The sequence below is a fragment of the Anabrus simplex genome, chromosome 2 (assembly GCF_040414725.1).
Source record: "Anabrus simplex isolate iqAnaSimp1 chromosome 2, ASM4041472v1, whole genome shotgun sequence".
NCBI lineage: Eukaryota > Metazoa > Arthropoda > Insecta > Orthoptera > Tettigoniidae > Anabrus > Anabrus simplex.
In genome coordinates this window covers 201,976,253-202,001,987 of record NC_090266.1, presented here as the reverse complement: position 1 = coordinate 202,001,987, position 25,735 = coordinate 201,976,253, and the positions used below count along the sequence as shown (strand labels likewise).

Below are 25,735 nucleotides of genomic sequence, written 5' to 3'. Positions count from 1 at the left end.
TTTGAGATATAGATACACTCATTTTAAAAATTCATCCCCCTTTCAACCCTCCACTATTTGGATTTTCCAAAAACAAAAAGTACATGTTTCTTTATTTTTAAAGGAGATCCCAAATACCTTTTTTTCAGGTCTGTAATATCTTCAGTTTCTGAGATATAAGTATCCTCATTAAAGGCATTCAACCCCTTTTCACCCCTCCTATTAGGATTTTCTGAAAACAAAAAATACCTGTTTATTTATTTTTAAAGGAGATTCTAAATACCAATTTTTACATCTGTAAACTTTAAAAGTTTTGAGGTATAGATACACTCATTTCAAAAATTCACCCCCTTTTCATCCCCATTAGTTGGGTTTTCCAAAAACAAAAAAATACGTGATTATTTTTAAAGTGGATCCCAAACACCAATTTTCAGGTCTGTAATATTTTCAGTGTCTGAGATATAAGTATCCTCATTAAATGCATTCAACCCCCTTTTCAACACTTTCCACCCCTCCTATTGGGATTTTCCGAAAACAAAAAAATACGTGTTTCTTTATTTTTAAAAGAGATCAAAACCGTAAACCGGGGTTACTTTGTGACTGCAGGGGTTACTTCGTGACAGGTGCGCGCCAAATAATAATTTCATATTTCGCGGGATATGCATCGATGGTCTGTCAATGAACACTATATGTTTTCACACCTCAATAATGCTGCTACCTGTGTATACAATGATAATGTCCTAAGTGTTAGACTGTTGGCAACAGAGAGCCTTTTGGTGTATTGTACTGAGCAAGTAATTTTGTGAATAGCGGGAAACTTTTGTCGGCGACAGAAAACGTTAATGAGGTACACACATCAAAGTTAGTGGAAATCTTAATTTCATGTTTCCTGATGTCCATCTCTTGTTAAGATCTAATTGAGAACTAGTTGAAAATGGTCTGAATAATCTACGTTCTTGTTACAGGAAATGTAGATTTGCCCTGTAGGCCTAAGCCAGGAAGAAGTGCTGAAGCACATGTATAACAGGGCAATGGATGTGGAAGGTGACACTGTGAAACAAGCTGTAAGTAAGTTTCATTGAGCACCTGAATCTCAAAAGAGGTAAGGTAACAAATAATGGCTGAAGAAAGGGGACATGCATAGATGTGCCATCTGGAAGAGGTATGACAGCTTCAGATTTGGACACTGTAGATGAGATTCCTAGCTGTAGTGGCACCGAAGGGAACTGTCCCTCAAAGAACACTAAACACACCTGAAGCGAGAATTCAAGTAAAAATGACAAAGATGACATCTGTACTGCGTCAAAAGACAACTCATTGCATGAAGAAGAATTTAATTCTGACTCTGAAGAACTTCCTATTCGTGAAAATCGTTTCTTGGAATCCGATGATAAGATTGTTGCGACACACGTAACTGTACTGTCCAGGAATCGTCACAAAAGTATACAATCAAGGTGCAGTTGTCAGTGCTATGGAGAGCACCGTGAAGTGGGCGGATATCAAGGTGCAGTTATCAGTGCTATGGATAGCACCGTGAAGTGGGCGGATATCAAGGATGAAATATAGTATGCAGGTGACAAAATATGGTGTAAAATTAGTCCAACCATACAAAGGAGAAAACTTGAAATCTATGACTTTCCAGAACTCACAAAACACAGCGAAAAAGTAAACAGTTTGTAAACTATTCACTCTTGAATCATGCAGTGGTTATATCTGAGGGTTTAAAAAATATACAGTGTGTTGTATCATCATGGTTATGAAAGAAATTCTCCTTTTATATTTAGCCAGAGTCTTAAGTAACGACTTAATGGGGGTAACTTTGTGACATCTGCACCAAACGTGGAAATACAATGGTAAAAAGATGGTGTCACAAAGTAACCCCACCCAACGGGGTAACGTTGTGACAAGTTCTTCTTGAAATATTAAGTGATTAAATGCAAATACAAAAATAAAAATTATTCCAAGACATGAATAAAGGATGGAAGCATACGACAATATAGAAAAACCTTAATATATAATTATATTATTCTGATTATATTGAAGAAATCGTGAAACTGTCACAAAGTTTATGGAAGTACCAATTTTGAGGTCTGTAATATCTTCAGTTTCTGAGATATAAGTACCGGTATCCTGATTAAAGGCATTAAACCCCTTTTTTGCCCTTTTTCACCCGTCCTATGGGGATTTTCTGAAAACAAAAAATACGTGTTTCCTTATTTTTAAAGAAGATTCTAAATACCAATTTTCACATTTGTAAACTTTTAAAGTTTTGAGATATAGATAGTCATTTTAAAATTTCACCCCCCTTTTCACCCCCTTAGGACGGAATATCCAAAAATCCTCCCTTAGCGAGCACCTACATCTTAATATGAATGTTTCCCCAAAACTTCATTTCATTATGTCCAGTAGTTTTGGCTCGGCGATGATGAATCAGTCAGTCAGTCAGGACAAGCTACTTTATATATAGATAGATGAGCTGTGTGTTTAATAGAAAAAATTGTTAGCGTAAATTGTATAATATTGTATTATAGGAAAATTTTCTTCTCTTGTTAATTTAATATTTAGTGCTTGACAATAGTGTATTTTAGTGTACCATTTGCCACCGAGGTAGACACCTCATTTGCAAATAAAGAGATTTTGATTTGATTTTGAAATATTTGTGAAGGCTCCAATGGGGGTGGCAAAATTCAAAGATCACGTGCCTTCGCTTCCTCTTCCTCCTCAGCCAGTGCTCACCCGATGGGGAGCGTGGCTTAATGCAGTAGAATACTACTGTGAACACTACGAAACTGTGCAAGAAATTGTTTCTACTTTTGACAGTAGTGAGACATTGTCAATAAAAATTGCACAGGAAATGTTTTTCAGTGATTTGTCATTACAATTAGTATATATTTCTTCAAATTATAGAGATCTGTCGAAAACTATCTCTCGCCTAGAAACTGCTGATTTAGAATTATGTGAGAGCTTGGGAATAGTATAGGACATGTTATCCAAAGTAGAACAAGCAAGAGGTACAGTGTCAGTTGTGGTGAAGAACAAATTTAGTAAGGTGCTGAGTGCAAATGAAGAATACGCAACAATGTGCAGAATTGGCGCCATTTTAGAGGGTAATCAATCTGGTTTAGGCGAAAACGACCCGCAGCTAAGTAGTAGTGAACTGACTATGTTTAAATACGCTCCTGTGACATCATGTGACATAGAAAGGAGCCTCTCCCAGTACAAAAAAAATACTGAGCAACCTTCGAAGGAAATTTATTTTCGACAGCCTGAGAATGCACATGGTCGTGATGTGCAATGCTGGCAAAGAAGAAGATTAAGAGGTATGTACGATTATGAACTCAATAAACTTCCTGTTAGCCATTGTCTTCTAACTTACGCCGATAGATATAAAGCATGCTTATACTTCGGGGTTTTTTTGTTTTCTTTTAGGAAAACCGAGCAAGAACTGCATCTCAAGGCTATGATACTGAATGAATGTTGAAAATTTTAATGTACTGTAGCTCTCTCTCAGTTTGTATGATAAAATGTTTCTGGTGTATTATTGCTTGATCACGTTTTGGCACTTAAGACGTTTACTGTATGTTAGTGATACTCTACCTATCCCAAAAATTCATGTCATATTTTATAGTTTTTTAGGTCATATTTTATAGTTTTAGGTCATACTTAGCTAGTTTTTAGGGCATATTTGCTTGCATATTTTGTACTTCTTTAGGTCTTAAACTTCCGAACCCTACTAATATTACTACCTTTGTCCTCTATTTGCAAATGGACAGTGATTGTTTTGACATCCAGATCTGAAACTCAATCAAAAATATTAACATCACTCACCTATAATGCAGGATTATGATGAGAATACTTTTATATACTTACTGTCAGACTCACTCTGTCAGTTGTTCTCTTTAAAATTTAGTGCATATACTTGCGCTTGACCTCCGTTGGTTGTCAACTGAATCAAGACAAACATGGACCTGTTCACTTGAAATGCCACGCACGGGGAAGGAGGGTGGGTAGAGGGGAACTTGCGTGCTTCCGGAGGTAGCTGATTTGAATGGTAGGGGAAACCAACTGGGAAAGGGGTGGACGCTCGTGGATACTGATATTATAGACTGTTTATTTCTCCCTTCTCTTCCTCTTTTTGTATCTTCTTGTTAATTTAAGTACTGTAGTATATTCTCCTCGTTCAACATCTCATTTAAATTTATTTCATTTCTTTCCTTCTGTGCTAAATAAATCCATAATTTTTCCATACTACCCATAAGTTTACCTTTCTGCACTGGAGCTGACACATGTCCTAGGATTTTGGGTAAAGAATCTGGGAACCTTAGTGTATGGCTTCTTTGATATTAAAGGTGTTGAAATACTGTAATTAAAAACCGAGTACTGTACGTTTGTTTCTCCACATTTCTTCCATAAATCTATTGTGATGGTATCCTCGGTAAAAGTTATTGAATTTTGTTAAATCATAATGCCACTATATCATCATCCTATTGACTGTAACTTGGTTCATGGTATTTTTATAAAGAAGGGCACAGTTATATTTCTATTGCTTAGCTTCACTTTGTACTATAAAGTTCCTTTGCTAATATTCTGTAAGTTTGACTATAATAATGTTCTCCATGGACTTCAGATATAAACAGAGGTTGAGAGGAACTTACTGATTTATTGTAATCTACAACTAACATCTGTAATATTAAATACATGTAAATAAAATATATGCATGTAGCTGTTTGAAAGGAGAATTATGACAAAGTAGAAAAATAGTAAGATAACCTGACAGCTTTATTATTTTGAATATGTTGTTCTTGTCCAATCACCACAGTTGTAATACTGGGTGTAGGTGACTGGAAAGTTTTTGTAAAACTCAAGCAGACACAAGGGGAGAATAATTGCTTATACTCTCAAATAGTTCTGTTTGGAATAACAACATGTTAGAATTTTATACAAGAAAGTAATATTGGGTATGCGTGTCATCATACCTATATCAAGTGAGACAATGAATAAAATTTATCACTATCACTTCTATTGGAATGTGATTGGTTTTCATAGTGACACATAGCCTGTTTGACTGATATATCTATGGGGCCAGTTAAGGCTAAAGTCTAATAATTATTGCTACTGCCAGAGATTGTCACCATTACAGAGTCTTGCTGTATTTGTTAAATATTTGAAAAATAACATGAAAATGCAAATAAAAATCAAACAGAAATAAAAATTCATTAGCATAAGCAAGGATTCAGATATGAAATCCAGCAGTGTCTCATATATAGTTAAGATGGTTACTGCTTCTTTGAAGATAGAAAAATTGCTGTGATACAAAATAAAAATAAGTTTTAGTATTCCTGTACTGTGCCCCAATATTTTTCATTCAGTAACCTGAGTGTGACAATATTGGTTACTGTAGGGGTTATAATTGTATGATTGAACAGTTCTATATGATTATTTTCATCAGCCACCAAGATTTTACATCATTTTATATACAGTATATAAACTAGTTTTGCAAGTTCTTTTTTTTTAATGAAACTTTCATTAGAATAGCCCTTTATTGCAATAACTGTCTTGGCTAGATTTTTGTTTTCAAAAGTAATAACCATGGCATATGTGAAAACAAAGGTAAATTACACCTGAAATACTTGAGGTCTGGTGAATTACCTGTAAGATAATTGAATATAATTGGATGACTTCTAAACTACTTCTTTGGATCCTCTTGAAATGTGTGTAGTCATGAGGATTGTTCATAATGCATGGTATTCCCATTCCTGTTGTTCCTTTACACCTCTTATACTAATCTGGAATATGTTTAAGTTTGTGAACTAACCAGTTAGAAATTGTTTGTACATAGCCAAATTTTTTCATACTAATTTTACTTCATTCCTTTGGCCATGTACATTACACAAAGAACTTCTTAAAAAATTGCATCCATAGCTGTGGTAATTCAGCAATGTAATATATATTATACATATTAGAGGTAACTGCCATTTTGATAAAATGGTGCTGTGGCCGGCCCTGCGAATATAGTGGTTAGGCACGGTACATGACTGCGATATCCTCAGACCTCATACTGGCTGTGTGGGTTACAAGTGAGCCCAGCATGGGTATGAGATTTTGGTACATTTGATTGTGGCCAGATTGTCGGTGCCATACGTATGGGCTATTCCATCTCCAAAGTCGTGCAGGCAATGGGCCTTCCATGGGCACTGTGTTCAGAGTGAATGATGAGTATGTGGATTCAGGCAATACCACAATAGTCGGGGTCACTGCTATGGAGTATGTGTTGTTGACAGGGGTCACCCTTGACTGACTTGGATAGTAAGAGCAGGTAGGCAGGCCACGGTGCAACAGATTACATGCAAATTAATTGCTGTATAACAAGTGTGAGCACTGGGCAAGTTGGCCATGCGGTTAGGGGCACGCAGCTGTGAGCTTGCATCCGGGATATAGTGGGTTCAAACCCCACTGTCGGCAGCTCTGAAGATGGTTTTCCGTGGTTTCCCATTTTCACACCAGGCACTTGCTGGGAATGTACCTTAATTAAGGCCACGGCCGCTTCCTTCCCATTCCTAGACCTTTCCTCTCCCATCATCGCCATAAGACCTATCTGTTTCAGCGCGACGTAAAGAAAATTGTTTAATTTTTTTTTTTTTTTTTAAATAAATAAGAGTGAGCAGCCATACCCTCCAGGTCCATCTCCTTGCACTGAGGTACAGAAGCCACCATCCCACTTGGGTATCACTGCTCAGCACATGTCACAAGGCCCAAAGATTGACATTAGGACGGAACATTACAGTTGAACTCTGAAAGCATAAAGAAACATCGTCTGGACAAATGAGTCATGTTACCAGTTTGTACATGCCGATGGCAGAGTACAATTGCGTCACCAATCTCTTGAGGCTATGGATTCTCTTGTCAGCAGGCTACAGTTCAGTTCGGAGCTGGTTGTATCATCGCATGGGGACTGTTCACATGGGATGAAACGGGACCGCTTGTACATATGACAACATCCCTCACCGATGAACGATACAGGAACCTGCTGTCAGATGATGCCCACCCATCTGTTTACCTCCAGCACACTGCAGGAGACCTGTACGTACAAGAAGAAAATGCACCATCCAATCGTTCCCAAACTTTGGTTGATTGTTCAATGAACACTCCATGGACATGAGGATGGTTGCCTAATCTCATAGAGCATATGTAGGATGCTGTCGAGAGAGATGTGTGCGCCATTGACCATATTCTGAAAAATCTCTGTGCATTACGGGAGGCTGTGGATTGATCATGGAACAGTACGAATTCCCACGCTTCCAGTCTCTTGCAAAGTCCTTGCCACACCGCATTGCTATGATCACCAGGATGAAAGGGAGTGCTATTAACAACTAGCCAGGTATCTCTAATTCAATTGCTCATCAGTGTACTATTTACATAGTATTACCATATAAAATTCTTCCTTTGAGGTATAATAATTCCTTTTCAAATGGTATCTACCGCTTATTGGTGTTATAATAGTGAACTGTGTTGCCAATTATCATACAAGTGGCTGTGCTGTTTGAGTCACGTAGCTGTGAGCTTGCGTATTCAGGAGATGGTGGGTTTGAATTTCACTGTCAGCAACCCTCTCGGTTTCTCATTTTCACACCAGGCTGTACTTTAATTCAGGACATACGTCACTTCCTTCCCAGTCTTATCCTTTTCCTATTCCATCGTCATCATAAGACCTGTCAATGCAACGTAAAATAAGTAGTAAAAAATTATTAAAAAGAAGTAATACTATTATGGTTCATGTTTGTGAGTTGCTGTAGTCACGTCTTAGTTCGTGAACTGTGGGCAACAGCTAAGTGGCCTAGTAAGGGGTCCTGAGAGTCGGGATACCAGTTGCTATGGAATGGGAGTGGGCATCTCGGATATATTCTGAGTCATGGCCCTCCTTGTGCTCAGGCGGCTAGGACTATACAATTCGCCGGTGGTCCATAACCTGTTAGAGGAGAGATCCTCACTTGGACTATGTGCAAGTAGGGCAGCATCCTGCTTCATGAATTTACCGAGCTCAGAACACATTAAGCAAGCCTTGGACCTATGGGAGTAATGGAGTCCCACTCCCATTTGACAGGCGAGGGACTCCTTGGAAACAACTTGGCGAACGAAAAGGAATTTGATGGGGAGCTATCAATATTAATGGGGCTTATGGAAGAAAGAAAGTAGAACTGGCTGAGTCAGCAAAGAGGATGCATCTGGATGTGCTAGGAGTAAGTGATATTCGGGTAAGGGGAGATAATGAGGAAGAGATAGGAGATTATAAGGTGTACTTGACGGGTGTTAGAAAGGGAAGGGCAGAGTCTGGGGTAGGGCTCTTTATCAGGAATACCATTGCACGCAACATAGTTTCTGTTAGGCACGTAAATGAGCGAATGATGTGGGTAGATTTGTCAATGGGAGGAATTAAGACAAGAATTGTGTCCGTGTATTCACCATGTGAGGGTGCAGATGAGGATGAAGTTGACAAGTTTTATGAAGCATTGAGTGACATCGTGGTCAGGGTCAACAGCAAGGATAGAATAGTGCTAATGGGCGATTTCAATGCGAGAGTTGGAAATAGAACTGAAGGATATCAAAGGGTGATTAGTAAATGTGGGGAAGATATGGAAGCTAATGGGAATGGGAAGTGTTTGCTGGACTTCTGTGCCAGTATGGGTTTAGCTGTTACGAATACATTCTTCAAGCATAAGGCTATTCATTGCTACACATGGGAGGCTAGGGGTACCAGATCCATAATAGACTATATCTTAACAGACTTTGAATTCAGGAAATCTGTTAGGAATGTACGAGTTTTTCGGGGATTTTTCGATGATACAGACCACTATCTGATCTGTAGTGAACTAAGTATCTCTAGGCCTAGGGTAGAGAAAGTGAAATCTGTCTGCAAACTAATAAGAGTAGAAAATCTCCAGGACGAGGAAATTAGACAGAGTTCATGGATATGATTAGTGAGAAGTTTTGAACAGTAGACAGTAAGCAGGTTCAGGATATAGAAAGTGAATGGGTGGCATACAGGGATGCTGTAGTAGAAACAGTAAGGGAATGCCTAGGAACAACTGTGTGTAAAGATGGGAAAAGGCGAACATCTTGGTGGAATGATGAAGTGAGAGCAGCCTGTAAACGTAAAAAGAAGGCTTATCAGAAATGGCTCCAAACAAGGGCCGAGGCAGACAGGGATTGGTACGTAGATGAAAGAAACAGAGCGAAACAAATAGTTGTTGAATCCAAAAAGAAGTCATGGGAAGATTTTGGTAATACCTGGAAAGGCTAGGTCAAGCAGCAGGGAAACCTTTCTGGACAGTAATAAAAAATCTTAGGAAGGGTGGGAAAAAGGAAATGAACAGTGTTTTGAGTAATTCAGGTGAACTCATAATAGACCCCAGGGAATCACTGGAGAAGTGGAGGGAATATTTTGAACATCTTCTCAATGTAAAAGGAAATCATCCTTGTGGTGTTGCAAACAGCCAAGCTCATGGGGAGGAGGAAAATGATGTTGGTGAAATTATGCTTGAGGAAGTGGTAAGGTTAGTACCTAAACTCCATTGTCATAAGGCAGCAGGAATAGATGAAATTAGACCTGAAATGGTGAAGTATAGTGGGAAGGCAGGGATGAAATGGCTTCATAGAGTAGTAAAATTAGCGTGGAGTGTTGGTAAGGTACCTTCAGATTGGACAAAAGCAGTAATTGCACCTATCTACAAGCAAGGAAACAGGAAGGATTGCAACAACTATCGAGGTATCTCATTGATTAGTATACCAGGCAAAGTATTCACTGGCATCCTGGAAGGGAGGGTGCGATCAGTCGTTGAGAGGAAGTTGGATGAAAACCAGTGTGGTTTCAGACCACAGAGAGGCTGCCAGGATCAGATTTTCAGTATGCGCCAGGTAATTGAAAAATGCTACAAGAAAAATAGGGAGTTGTGTTTATGTTTCGTAGATCTAGAGAAAGCATATGACAGGGTACTGAGGGAAAAGATGTTCGCCATACTGGGGGACTATGGAATTAAAGGTAGATTATTAAAATCAATCAAAGGCATTTATGCTGATAATTGGGCTTCAGTGAGAATTGATGGTAGAATGAGTTCTTGGTTCAGGGTACTTACAGGAGTTAGACAAGGCTGTAATCTTTCACCTTTGCTGTTCATAGTTTACATGGATCATCTGCTGAAAGGTATAAAATGGCAGGGAGGGATTCAGTTAGGTGGAAATGTAGTAAGCAATTTGGCCTATGCTGACGACTTGGTCTTAATGGCAGACTGTGCCGAAAGCCTGCAGTCTAATATCTTGGAACTTGAAAATAGGTGCAATGAGTATGGTATGAAAATTAGCCTCTCGAAGACTAAATTGATGTCAGTAGGTAAGAAATTCAACAGAATTGAATGTCAGATTGGTGATACAAAGCTAGAACAGGTCGATAATTTCAAGTATTTAGGTTGTGTGTTCTCCCAGGATGGTAATATAGTAAGTGAGATTGAATCAAGGTGTAGTAAAGCTAATGCAGTGAGCTTGCGGTTGCGATCAGCAGTATTCTGTAAGAAGGAAGTCAGCTCCCAGACGAAACTATCTTTACATCGGTCTGTTTTCAGACCAAATTTGCTTTACGGGAGCGAAAGCTGGGTGGACTCAGGATATCTTATTCATAAGTTAGAAGTAACAGACATGAAAGTAGCAAGAATGATTGCTGGTACAAACAGGTGGGAACAATGGCAGGAGGGTACTCGAAATGAGGAGATAAAGGCTAATTTAGGAATGAACTCGATGGATGAAGCTGTACGCATAAACCGGCTACGGTGGTGGGGTCATGTGAGACGAATGGAGGAGGATAGGTTACCTAGGAGAATAATGGACTCTGTTATGGAGGGTAAGAGAAGTAGAGGGAGACCAAGACGACTATGGTTAGACTCGGTTTCTAACAATTTAAAGATAAGAGGTATAGAACTAAATGAGGCCACAACACTAGTTGCAAATCGAGGATTGTGGCGACGTTTAGTAAATTCTCAGTGGCTTGCAGACTGAACACTGAAAGGCATAACAGTCTATAATGATAATTTATGTATGTATGTATGTATACATCTATTATTATTATTATTATTATTATTATTATTATTATTATTATTATTATTATTGAGCACTTTGCCTGAAAGATATCATTAACCTATGAAAATTGTGAACGGTACAACATCTTTGCGACTGCTGATGGTCCTGAGAGACCTCAGAATGCTGGAATTTCAATCTGAAAGGGATTACCTCTCTAATGTTATTCAGTGACAGTCAATAAAATGTGTTGAAAGTGAAGTATTTTTCACACTGGTGGAGAGAAAATTAATATATTTCTAATTCTCATTTAGCAGTACTTTTCCTAGTATTAATCAGTGTAATCTCTTTTGCAGATAATTTATCCTGGACATATAAAATTGTCTGAACAAGAAAAATCAAATATTTGTTACCTCGCCTTTCCGGATTCCAATTCTGGTTGCATGGGGGACACTCAGTTTCATATGCGCATTCGACAGTCACCTGGACGGTATGGCCTACTTCCAGAGCATCAGCTCTACAACCAGAAATGTCCAGTCTATTTGCAAGCTGATCCTGGCTACTATTATGGATATGTTTACTTCCGCCAGGTGAAGGATAAATCTCTTCCACGAGGCTATTTCCAAAAGGTTGAGTAAATGAAAGTTATATTTAGTACAGTTTAAGTATTTTTTTTATGAATAAAGATTTGTATTATTTTGCACTTTATCAATTGTATAAAGTGTTTAATGAAATTTTTAAAACTGGAGTACAGTAATAATCTCAGTTCAGAAATATTCATGACATTTTTTAGTTTAAATCAATCTGGTGAATGAAAACTAGAGGGACAGAGGAGTTTAGAAGGTAAAGATGTTGTAGATCATGTAGGATTGAAAGGGACAAAAATAAAAAATATATTAGTGTGATCAAAATATCTCAACATTACATCTTTATCAATCAGAGAAGCAGAAGAGTTCAGAGTAATGGAAAAATACTGTGTTTGTCATATCTAATCTTCAGAGTAATGAAGTAATTGAGTAAAAGTAATTGAATTGCTTATAACAATTACATTTTTAGTAATTATTACTCATAATGGTTACTTTTCACAAAATGTAATTTTTGCCCGTAATTTACTTCTGAAAAGAAAATTGTAATTGTTACATGTTAGTAACCTTTGCATTCTAGTGATCAATATATATCACATCGAGAGCTTGGCAACTTTGGAACCCCAACATTCGCAAGGCGTCGCACCAAGGGTATATTCCAGGATACAACGCGCACTCGGTCATTTACTTGCAGGTTGTCATGGTTACTAGTTGAGATTTAGATAATTGTGTACTATTTGGTCAAGATGGTAGCAGTGGTGATGATTATTGTTTTAAGGGAAAGTACAGCTGGGCAACCACCTTCTATTAACACTAACACTATTAACACTTGGTATTTGTAGTCTCCTTTAAAAATAAAGAAATATGTTTTTTCTTTGAAAAGTGAAGGTATCGACAAAAGGAAGGGAAAGGCCACGAAAGGTGTGAAAATGCAGGACTCCCTAGGCCTCAAAAACCTAATACTGTTGAGGTCGGGAAAGAATAATAGTTGACCAAGGAAGATCAGATAGAAAAGTTGAAACCGAGGATACTGACACAAGTAAGTGGAAGCAGTGCCAGACTCACCTAACGGAACCATGGTCTTCAACCCATGCACCCAAGGTGAGAGTACTTGGACTAACTTTTAGTCGCCTTTTACGACCGTGGATGTTATTCTACCTTCCCCACCCACAGGAGTTACGTGAAAATCGGTATTTTGAATCTCCTTTAAAAATAAACATGTATTTTTTAAATTTGGAAAAATCCACTTAGGTGGGGGTGGGGGAAGGACTGAAAATTGGGTTGAATTCTGTTCATGGGGATACATATATCTGAAAAACTGAAGATGTTACAGACGTGGATAGATGTATTTGGAATCTCTTTTAAAAATAAAGAATCATAGATAATTTGTTTTCGGAAAATCCACTTAAGGGGAACTGAAAAAGGGGGTGAATTTTTAAAAATTAACATATCTACAGTATATCTCAAAAACTGAACATGTTACAGATGTGAAAACTGGTATTTTTAATCTCTTTTAAAAATAAGGAAATGTGTGTTTTTTTTGTTTTCAGAAAAACCACTTGAGGTGGGGGTTTAAAAGAACTGAAAAGGGGGTTGAATTCTCTTTATTAGGATACTGATATCCCAAAAACCAAAGATGTTACACACGTGAAAAATTGGTATTTGTAGTCTCCTTTAAAAATAAAGAAATATGTTTTTTCTTTTTGGAAAATCCACTTCGGTGGGGATGGAAGAAGGATTGATAAAGGGGTTGATTTATTTTTATTTGTTCTATTTAAAAAACTGAAGATGTTTGAGGTGTGGAAATAGGTATTTGGAATCTCCTTTAAAAATAAAGAAACAGTTTTTTAAATTTATATTTTTGACTTGGGAGAAGACTGTTTCTCACACGTACAGTTCTATGTCGCATGGTCATCTTTTCCCCAAAAGATAACACCACAAACGTGGTTTACAAAGATTTTCTGGGGTAAATGGAACTCAATTTTTGGGTGAATTTTTACAGTTTAGGGATTTTCAGATAATGCCTTAGTATAGAACCGAGGAACGATTACTTTTATCAAATTACAAAATCACGCGAGCAAAGCCATGGGTAACTGCTGGTAGAGAAATAGACTAAGAAGGAGGTGCAGATTGGGAAGAAATAGAGTTAGAAATGGCTGTAGAAGTAAGAAGAAATTGAAGGAACTTATTAGGAAATTGAATCTAGCAAAGATGTCAGCCAAGGATAACATGATGGCAAGCATAATTGGTGGTCATACAAATTTTAGTGAAAAATGGAAGGGTATATATAGGCAATTTAAGGAAGAAACAGGTTCCAAGAAGGATATTCCAGGAATCATTAATGAACAAGGGGAGTGTGTAAGCGAGGATCTTCAAAATGCAGAAGTATTCAGTCAGCAGTATGTAAATATTGTTGGTTACAGGATAATTGCCAGATAGAGGGGGTAACTAATGCTAAAGAAGTATTAAAATTTATATATGATGACAATGACATTTACAATAAGATACAAAAGTTGAAAACTAGAAAAGCAGCTGGAATTGATAAGATTTCTGGGGATATACTAAGGACAATGAGCTGGGATATAGTACCATATCTGAAGTACTTATTTGATTATTGTTTGCTTGGAGGAGCTATACCAAATGAATGGAGAGTTGCTATAGTAGCCCCTGTGTATAAAAGGGTGATAGACATACAGTAAAGCTGAAAATTACTGGCCAGTCGGTTTGACATGCATTGCATTCTAGAAATGCTAAAACAATGCTATAGACGAATGATGTGAAAGTGAGGATGTACACTAAAAAACAGCGTGGTGTTTCAAAATCCACTTGTTAGCTGACTGAATGTTAAATGCACATTCCATTAGAATTTTGTTCTTTGTGGTGCAATGTTTGCATTCCTCTTCTTGTAGTTCTGTTATTGCGAATGGTTTCTCTCATTAGTGACTGAAGGTTCAATACGCTGTCCTCAGCTTTGTGAACAAGAACACATACAAAATAGCTAATATTTTCATAAAACAAGGTCTAAATGTAGCCTTTGGAATGAACAAGACACTGCAAAGACAATCAGCAAATGCAGCCTAAACAGGAAAGACATTTTCTCCAAGTCAGATGTTTATGCACTCAGGTGTCAAGAATGCAACTGCATTGCCACACATACAGGCCAAACAATACATAATTTCCACTAAAGATACAAAGAACACAAAAATGTGGTCAGATACAATCTGCATTTAGCCTTCTATGAGCACATATATAACAAATCACACTGTTTCATGGACATCAGCACAGATCTAAAAATTTTACACATTAAAAAAATAAAAGCAAATCTTTGAATATTGAAGAAGCAATCAGAATTTACATCACAAAAGAGCTAACTGAATCAACTTCAATGATCATACACATTTTTAAAATCCTTCCCCCTCTTTGTCCTATTAATTAACTTTTGAACAACATTTTACGCACCGGGTGAGTTGGCTGTGTGGTTAGGAGCATGAAGCTGTGAGCTTGCACCCGGGAGATAGTGGGTTCGAACCCCATTGTCGGCAGCCCTGAAGATGGTTGTCTGTGGTTTCCCATTTTCACACCAGGCAAATGCTGGGGCTGTACATGAATTAGGACCATGGCCACTTCCTTTACCACTCCTAGCCCTTTCCTATCCCACCGTCACCATAAGACCTATCTGTGTCAGTGTGACGTAAAGCAACTTGTAAAAAAGAACACACGTTTTATGCATTTTGCATTAGCGCTTAACCCACTTTGGTTGGCGTATAATGGAGTCATACTGTCGGTCGATGTGTGGGTGCAGCGCTCACTCCCAGTTTATTATGTTTTCGGTATGGTTTTGTTATTGTGTTGTTTATTGGAGGTAGAACTTTAATTTTAACTTTATAATATACTAGCAAGATACCCGTGCTTTGCTACGGTATTATACTGAAATTTATAATTGGATGCTTATTGTTTTATATAAAATCCGCCGAAATTCGCAATCTGACAAGTTTTCTGAGAGAAACCGCCAAAATTCGCGATCTGACTCGTTTTCTAATAGATTATGGCAAGTTTCCTCCCATTTTTAAATCTTTCTTTCCTGCAATTGATTTCATACTTCCCGGGCTAGGTCCAGGTATTCCACCCGGTCAGTTGGGTCCCTAAATCTCTGCCATTTTTTATATGGATGAAATCCTTCAGATCCGGCGTGATGTCGTCTTGGGTGCCTTGGCGATACTGAACCCGCGGCCGGACTGCATTCTTAGTCATTACCCGTCCAGGATCCGTTTCCTGCGCGGTCCGCACATTTGACGACGGTCCAGAACATTATTGCAGATGTTCTGGACCCCACAGCAAGATGCAAGACCGCTACTTGGCAGTAAATTCCATCTGCTGCCATTGTCATTGTTGACAATGTGACCAGCACTATTATCGCGCGTAGGCAAGTGTGCGGGATTTCTGGCGTTACGAATGACATACTTCCATGCATTATTGACCTTATTATAGAGGTGAACAATTTGACGGTCAATCTCATTTCTGTCGTTTATTTCAAATGTGTTCAAATTTGTATTTATATGCCACGAGAATCTACTGTAATCTAAGAACGTTCTCCGGAGGAAAAGACGGGTGTTGAAAACGAACCCAGGAAAGATTAAAAAGGATCAGTTTATGATCAGAATTAGTACATCGAAAATCTACAGGCTGTTTCCAGTCATTCGATAGGGTCAGGAATGGAATGAATAAAGCCCCATCTAGTGGTGACAATAGGAATTTTGCCGGCTGCCGAAGCACTCCTGTGGGGCAATGATCGATGAATGACAAATGAAATTAAATATTGGACAGTGTTGCTCGAATTAATGATGACAGGGAAAACCGGAGTATCCGGAGAAAAACCTGTCCCGCCTCCATTTGGTCCAGCATGAATGTCACATGGAGTGACCGGGATTTGAACCACGGAACCCAGCTGTGAGAGGTCGGCGCGCTGCCGCCTGAGCAACGGGGGCTCCTTATAAGTACATTATGAACAGTAAAATCAATTGGTCTCACCTCCCTTTACACCCCACCGCCGTTAAGTTTTCAACTCCTTTTCAATCCCGCCCCCCAAGATGGTTTCCCCCCCAAAACGCGTTTTTCTTTGTTTTAAAGGAGATCCAAATACCAATTTTCACGTCTGTGACAACTTTAGTTTTTATTGGTTGTAGGTATTCTCACACAATTAAGTCAATTAATTTTTAAATTCTTTCACCTACCCCTCCCCCCACTCTCTTCATTGGATTTTCCGAGAATACGTGTTTCTTTACTTTTAAAGCAGATTCCAAATATCAAATTTCACGTCTGTAACATCTTCATTTTTGAGATATCAGTAGCCTAATTAAATAAATTCAATACCATTTTCAGTCACCTTTACCCCCCGCTCCACCCAAGTGGTATTTCCGAAAACTAAAAATACACGTTTCTTTTTTTTAATACAGATAAAAAATACCATTTTTCACTTCTGTAACATGTTACGTTTTTTTTGAGATATACTGTAGAAATTCTCATTTTAAAATTTCACCCCCTTTTTAGTTCCCCTTAAGTGGAGTTTCCAAAAACAAATCACCTGTTTCTTTACATTTACAGGTGATTCCAAATACCACCTTTTACGTCTGTAACATTTTACGTTTCTCAGATATTCTGTAGATATAGTCTTTCAAAAAATTCACCCCAATTTGTCACTCCTGTCTAACCGCCATTAATTGGATTTTCCAAAAACAAAAAAATACGTGTTTCTTTATCTTTAAAGGAGATCCCACATACAAATTTTCAGTTCTGTAATATCTTCAGTTTCTGAGATATATGTTTCCTCATTAAAGGCATTCAACCCACTATTCACAATTTTACACCCCTCCTATTGGGATTTACAGAAACAAATAAATACGTGTTCCTTTATTTTTAAAGTGATTCTAAATACCAATTTTTACATCTGTAAACTTTTAATGTTTTAAGATATAGACACACTCATTTTAAAAATTCATCCCCCCCCCCCTTTTCACCGCCCATTATTTGGATTTTCCAAAAACGAAAAAATAGCTATTTCTTTATTTTTAAAGTAGATCCCAAATACCAATTTTCAGGTCTGTAATATCTTCAGGTTCTAAAATATAAGTAGCCTCATTAAAGGCATTCAACCCGTTTTTCACCCTTTTCCACTCTTCCTATTGGGATTTTCCAAAAACAAAAAAATACATGTTTCTTTATTTTTAAAGGAGATTCTAAATACCAATTTTTACATCTATAAACTTTAAAAGTTTTGAGACATAGATACACTCATTTTAAAAATTCATCCCCTTTTCACACACACACACACACCTCCCTCCCATTAATTGGATTTACTAAAAACAAAAAAATACGTTTTTCTTTATTTTTAAAGCAGACACCAAACACCAATTTTCAGGTCTATAATATATTCAGGTTCTGAAATATAAGTAGCCTCATTAAAGGCATTAACCAATTATTCACCCTTTTCCACCCTTCCTATTGGGATTTTCCGAAAACAAAAAATATGTGTTTCTTTATTTTTAAAGGAGATTCTAAAAACCAATTTTTATATCTATGCACTGTAAAAGTTTTGAGATATAGGTGCACTCATTTCAAAAATTCACCCCCTTTTCATCCCCATTAGTTGGGTTTTCCAAAAACCAAAAAATACATGATTATTTTTAAAGGGGATCCCAAACACCAATTTTCAGGTCTGTAATATCTTCAGTTTCTGAGATATAAGTATCCTGATTAAAGGCTTTCAACCCCTTTTTCACCCCCTTTAACTCCTCCTATTGGGATTTTCCAAAAACAAAAAAATATGTGTCTTTATTTTTAATGAAGATTCTCAATACCATCTGTAAACTTTAAAAGTTTTGAGATATAGATGCACTCATTTTAAGAATTCACCCCCTTTTCACCCTCCCATTAATTGGATTTTCAAAAAACAAAAAAATACATATTTCATTATTTTTAAAATTGAACAAAAGTACCAATTTTCAGGTCTGTAATATCTTCAGTTTCTGAAGTATAAGTACCGGTATCCTGATTAAAGGCATTCAGCCCCTTTTTCACCCCTCCTATTGGGATATTCTGAAAACAAAAAAATATGTGTTTCCTTGGTTTTAAGGAAGATTCTAAATACCAACTTTTACATCTGTAAACGTTTAAAGTTTTGAGATATAGATACACTAATTTTAAAATTTCACCCCCCTTTTCACCCCCTTAGTGACGGAATATCCAAAAATCCTCTCTTAGCGAGCACCTACTATGAATATATCCCCCAAAATTTTATTTCTTTATGTCCAGTAGTTTTGGCTTGGCGATGATGAATCAGTCAGTCAGTCAGGACTAGTTATTTTATACTAGCAAGATACCCGTGCTTCGCTACGGTATTATACTGAAATTTATAATTGAATTCTTATTGTTTTAGATATATAATCTGCCAAAATTCGCGATCTGACTCGTTTTTTGCGAGAATCCACCAAAATTCCCGATCCGACTCGTTTTCTATTAGATTACGGCACGTTTCCTCCCATTTTTCAATCTTCCTTTCCAGCAATCGATTTCGTACTTCCCGGGCTAGGCTCAGGTATTCCTCCTGGTCAGTTGGGTCCGTAAATCTTTGCCATCTCTTCCTATAATCATTTTTAATATGGATAAAATCCTTCAGAAGATACGGCGTGGTGTCATATTGGGTGCCTTGGCGGCACTGAACCCGCGGCTGGACTGCATTCTTAGTCATTACCCATCCAGGAGCCGTTTCTAGCGCGGTCGCACATTTGACGACGGTTCGGAACATTATTATTATTATTATTATTATTATTATTATTATTATTATTATTATTATTATTATTATTATGTGTTGCTGGAATGAATGATGACAGGGAAAACGGGAGTATCCGGAGAAAAACCTGTCCCGCCTCCGTTTTGTCCAGCACGAATGTCACATGGAGTGACCGGGATTTGAACCACGGAACCCAGCTGTGAGAGGCCGGCGCGCTGCCGCCTGAGCAACGGAGGATCCTTATAAGTACATTAAGGACAGTAAAATCAGTTGGTCTCACCTCCTTTTACACCCCAATGCCGTTAAGTTTATTTACAGCCAATCCCCCCCACAAAAAAATTTGAAAGAAGGCGTGTTTCTTTAAGTTTAAAGGAGATTCCAAACACCAATGTTCACGTCTATTACCTCCAGTTTTGAGATATATGTATCCCCATAAAAATGATTCACTTTTTTCACTTCATTTCACACTGCTCCCCCCTCCCCCTAAGTGAATTTTCCCGCAAAAAATACTTGTTTGTTTAATAGTAAAGGATCTTCTAAATACCAATTATCGCGACTCTAACTTCTTCAGTTTTTGATTTATGTGTCCACATGAAAGGAATTCAACTCCTTTACACTCCTGCCCCCAAAAATGGTTTCCCACCAAAACACGTTTTTCTTTGTTTTTAAAGGAGATCCAAATATGAATTTTCACGTCTGTAACAACTTTAGTTTTTATTAGATGTATGTATTCTCATACAATTAAGTCAATTAATTTTTCCATTCTTTCACCCCCCCCACTTCATTGGATTTTCCGAGAACACGTGTTTCTTTACTTTTAAAGCAGATTGAAAATATCAAATTTCACGTCTGTAACATCTTCATTTTTGATATATCAGTAGCCTAATTAAAAGAATTCAACACCGTTTTCAGTCACTTTTACGCCCCCCTCCACCCAAGTGATATTTCCGAAAACTAAAAATACACGTTTCTTTATGTTTAATAGAGATAAAAAATACCATTTTTCACTTCTGTAACATGTTAAGTTTTTTAGATATACTGTAAAAATTCTCATTTTAAAAATTCACCCCTTTGGAGTTCCCCTTAAGTGGAGTTTCCAAAAACAAATCGCCTATGTTTCTTTACATTTACAGGAGATTCCAAACACCCACTTTTTACGTCTGTAACATTTTACGTTTCCAAGATATTCTGTAGATAGTCTTTCAAAAAATTCACCCCAATTTGTCACTCCTGTTTAACCGCCATTAATTGGATTTTCCAAAAACTAAAAAAAATACGTGTTTCTCTATTTTTAAAGGAGATCCCTTATACAAATTTTCAGTTCTGTAATATCTTCCGTTTCTGAGATATATGTATCCTCATTAAAAGCATTCAACCCATTTTTCACCCTTTTACACCCCTCCTATTGGATTTACAGGAAACAAAAAAATACGCGTTTCTTTACTTTTAGAGGAGATTCTAACTACCAATTGTTACATCTGTAAATTTTAAAGTTTTAAGATGTAGACACACTCATAAAAAAAAATCACCCCCCTTTTCACCCCCCAATATTTGGATTTTCCAAAAACGAAAAAAATATGTGTTGCTTTACTTTTAAAGTAGATCCCAAATACCAATTTTCAGGTCTGTAATATCTTCAGGTTCTGAAATATAAGTAGCCTCATTAAAGGCATTCAACCCATTATTCACCCTTTTACAGCCTTCCTATTGGGATTTTCCGAAAACAAAAAAATACGTGTTTCTTTATTTTTAAAGGAGATTCTAAATACCAATTTTCACATCTGTAAACTTTTAAAATTTTCATATGTAGATACACTCATTTTAAAAATTCACACCCCTTTTCACCCCCCACCCCCAATTACTTGGATTTTCCAAAAACGAAAAATACCTGTTTCTTTATTATTTTTAAGTAGATCTCAAATACCAATTTTCAGGTCTGTAATATCTTCAGGTTCTGAAATATAATTAGCCTCATTAAAGGTATTTAACATATTTTCACCCTTTTCCACCCTTCCTATTGGGATTTTCCGAAAAGAAAAATATATGTGTTTCTTTATTTTTAAAGGAGATTCTAAGTACTAATTTTTACATTTATAAACTTTAAAAGTTTCGTGATATATATATATATATAGATACACTAATTTTAGAAATTCACCCTCTTCTCACCCCCCATTAATTGGATTTTCCAAAAACAAAAAAATACATGGTTCTTTATTATTAAAGGAGATACAAAACACCAATTTTCAGGTCTGTGATATCTTCAGTTTCTGAGATATAAGTATCCTCATTAAATGCATTCAACCCCTTTTTCACCCCCTTTCCTCCTTTCCTATTAGGATTTTCCGAAAACAAAAAAAATACGTGTTTCTTTATTTTTAATGAAGAGTCTAAATACCAATTTTTACATTTGTAAACTTTAAAAGTTTTGAGATATAGATACACTCATTTTAAAATTTCACCCCCCTTTTCACCCCCTTAGCGACGGAATATCCAAAAATCCTCTCTTAGCGAGCACCTACATCTTAATATGAATGTATATCCAATATTTCATTTCATTATGTCCAGTAGTTTTGGCTCGGCGATGATGAATCAGTCGGTCAGTCAGTCAGGACAAGCTATTTTATATATATAGATATATATATGGATGATACAGTACAATGATTTCTTCTTATATAGTAGGAAATACTCAATTATCTCTAAAAGATTACATAACAAAATTCAAAATAATGCATTTGGTTATATGAGGGAACTGTCACTCTAACACACATTTCCTTCACTGTCTCTACATAGTGCACACTACAAAACAAGGCTGAACTAGAGGCTGGAATCACTATGGAGACTCATTCCCTTTTTTTTTTTTTTTTTTTTTTTTTTTTTTTTTTTTTTTTTTTTTTTTTTTTTGGCAGGGGTGACAAAGCATTACAGAGTATTAACTGCAGTTTGGTACCTCACATTTTTCACACCTTGAGATAGTTTTACGGTTAATTATTTTAAGGCTGGTGTCTGGTTTGAACTGACTGAGAAGTTATTCGTTCCTAAGTCCAAGGCACTCCTGTATCCTGCATGAATGCATGAATGCTATGTGTTAATGCCCTTGCAGCCATACTCTGGCAAAAGTTTATAGTGATTCCATCTCCTCCATTTCTTATCATCCACCTTATTCCATAAAGTAAGGTTATCTATAGCACGTATGAGGACTAATAATGGAATCATCTGGGATAATGGGATCAAGTTCGGTAAGAAGAAAGTCATCTCCCAAAGTCTCACTGTTACCATCTTGATCAATATTATATGGCTTATCAAGTAAGTCAACATTCACGTCGTTTTTGCTCTCTTCCAACAACTCCCTGATGACGTCTCTATCCATGGTTGAAATATACTTTCGACATCAAGATGTAAAATGAATCGAGGAATAAAATACCAGTGTGAATAAAAACTTTGGTCACACCGCTGGTTGACATGTGAGCATGGGGCTCACTCTCATGCCGCTGAAGTAATAATGGTATCACAGCTCCAACTGAAGGCCATGCTGCCTATTATTGCTGTCTCTGTGCCATTCCTAACACTATTTTTGGAAGCTAAAGGAATGCCCAAAGTGCTCAGTTAATTTGTACACAAAGGAGGAGGAAATAAATTTGAGAGTGAGTGGTGCGTTCACACGCCGACCAATGGCAGGTTAATGAATCCCACAGGAAGCTACTCTGACTTAAATGTCTGGAATGTGGGTTAGATTATTCTTATCTGTAGTAATTTCGTTTTTTTTATAGGTTATTATTTATCACTGAAAATAATGTCCTACAAAATGCTTTTTAATTCAAATCCATACTTTTATTTCATCAAAATCATTAACTTGCATTTACTCCTTAATACACAAAAATACATTAAAATATGCAGAAGAAACATTCCCTACCCTCTCCAATGTGCAGAATCATTGCTTCCCTAACTCTTCTACTTCTCCACTTCTTAGCTACCAGGACTGGGGGGGCATGGACACTGACTGCTGTCCAAACGCAGTTCCTGAAGGTATCAGACGATGGATGAACTGCTTAGACAAGTACATAAACATCTCTTTTAATGAGGTGACAGTTGAGGACAGTAGAGCTCCCTCATGTCGGACTCAAACCATTCTTTTTCTACAGTATTTACAATATTTACAAAAATATCTTCATCAACATTGACCAAAGAACAAACCCCAATGGTAATGAAAATAAGGAAGGATTTTCATTAATGATTGTTTTATTTATTCCTATTTCCCTTTGCCACATACTTTTTAGAATATAAAAAATGTAGCAGTTCTTCCCGGTGAAATCCATTCCTTGTTCAATAATTTAACAATTGTGTAGAATTCTTTCTCTCTTTCTACTTTTTCTTTATATTCTCTTCCTAGATATTTTACTCTTAAATGCCTCAATCTCCCTACAAATTCAATAGATGTGTCTCTTCCATTATTTCCCCACAAAGTAAACAACGGTTCTCTTCATGCTTCTCTCTCTGACCCTTATTCTTATATAGTCCCATTAGCCACCACCACCACGCCGTGCTAGATAGAGCGACCAACCCTTTAATTTTACTTCACCTTATTTGTTGATTCCACATGCCATTTAATGTTACTATAATACCTACGTAATCTACAGTGGAAGTCCGTTACAGCGAGAATTCACAATGGAGAAAAATTTACTCGCTATAGCGTATTGTTGTTATATCGGATTTTTCATAAAAGACGGGAAAACCCCACACGCATTAAAACCGGTATGTAACGGCAACCCGTTTGTTCAAAACTTACGGACCGGGCGAGTTGGCCATGCGGTTAGCAGCACGCAGCTGTGAGCTTGCATCCGGGAGATAGTGGGATCGAACCCCACTGTCGGCAGCCCTGAAGGTGGTTTTCCGTGGTTTCCCATTTTCACACCAGGCAAGTGCCGGGGCTGTACCTTAATTAAGGCCAGGGCCGCTTCCTTCCCATTCCTAAGCCTTTCCTATACCATCGTCGCCATAAGACCTATCTGTGTCGGTGCAATGTAAAGCAAATAGCAAAACTTACGTTTTCACAGATTTCCATACTAAGTTATTTTTCTAACTCCGAGACAACATGAATAGGCCTACCTATATTCAATTTAATTCTGAAAAATTGGAGTAGTATCACTCCAGTGGCTTCTGTGGCAAACGTTACAGTTTTCTTATTCAAATAAAGTCACCTAACCTAACTTAACCTCATATGTATCATGAAAACATATTTTAAGCACCAGTAGAGTAATGCTGCCGGGCTGAGTGGCTCAGACGGTTAAGGCGCTGGCCTTCTAACCCCAACTTGGCAGGTTCGATCCTGGCTCAGTCCGGTGGTATTTGAAGGTGCTCAAATACGACAGCCCCGTGTCGGTAGATTTACTGGCACGTAAAAGAACTCCTGCGGGACTAAATTCCGGCACCTCGGCGTCTCCGAAGACCTTAAAAAGTAGTTAGTGGGACGTAAAACAAATAACATTATTATTATTATTATTAGAGTAATGCTAACCTTTTCACTATAAATTACTCGGGAATAGCCTTTCCAAAATTTAACCAGACTCAAGAAAATACAGTAAAACTATATGATGCGTTCCTCATTAAGACAATCTCTCGCTTAGCATGTCGCAAATTTGAAGTCCCGATTCACGTCGTATTGAATGTATTTTAAATTACCTCATTAATCTTGTCACAAATTTTCATTATTACGGCTCAGTACGATCACATTTTATCCCAGCCCTGAATTTATTTTTGTCTACCCTTGTGAAAGGAATGTGATTTGCAACACCCTTGCCACAGGAGCCAGGATGAGGAAAGTTTCGCAAAAAACGGAAATGGCCTTGAATTCCAGAACTTTTGGGAGTAAATTATAGCTTTGGGAAGCAAGCCATCAGCCTCAGGAAAGTTCAGTTTTGCTCTCCAATTTTCATTGATATTGCTGAATAATCCAGTAAGCCTGTTTGTGCTTGTATTTGGCATTCCATTCAGAATCTAAGAATCAAAGAATTATTTAGCCACCTAATCGATACCTTTATTTACCTTTGGCAATTTTATAAAATCCTTAATAGTACATTTTTCGACTGCTTTGTAGTCATCATCAGCTACATTCACGTATGCTTAGGTGTAAATAAGGTAAAAGTATGCACAATATATGTTCTCATATTAGGCTTGATATTTTCACATGGGAAACTAAAAATTTTTGTCTATTGGGAGAGGATGAAGGATGTGAGTGTGTGTGTGTGTGTGGGGGGGGGGGAGAAGAATGCTTACTTAACAAGTGATTAATAACTTGTCCTTAACTAAAATATTGTTAAAAAGTTTTTTC

The 25,735-nt window shown here is 37.2% G+C and overlaps 1 protein-coding gene across 1 annotated transcript in view; it reads left to right on the top strand.

The window, feature by feature from the left end:
- Nucleotides 1-25,735, top strand: part of LOC136863486 (protein DENND6A) — a 150,551-nt gene that overhangs the window by 25,596 nt on the left and 99,220 nt on the right. Inside the window, exon 2 of the mRNA XM_067139885.2 lies at nt 11,397-11,669. Within this exon, the coding sequence (XP_066995986.2) occupies nt 11,397-11,669 (273 nt within the window). The remainder of the gene's footprint in view (nt 1-11,396; nt 11,670-25,735) is intronic.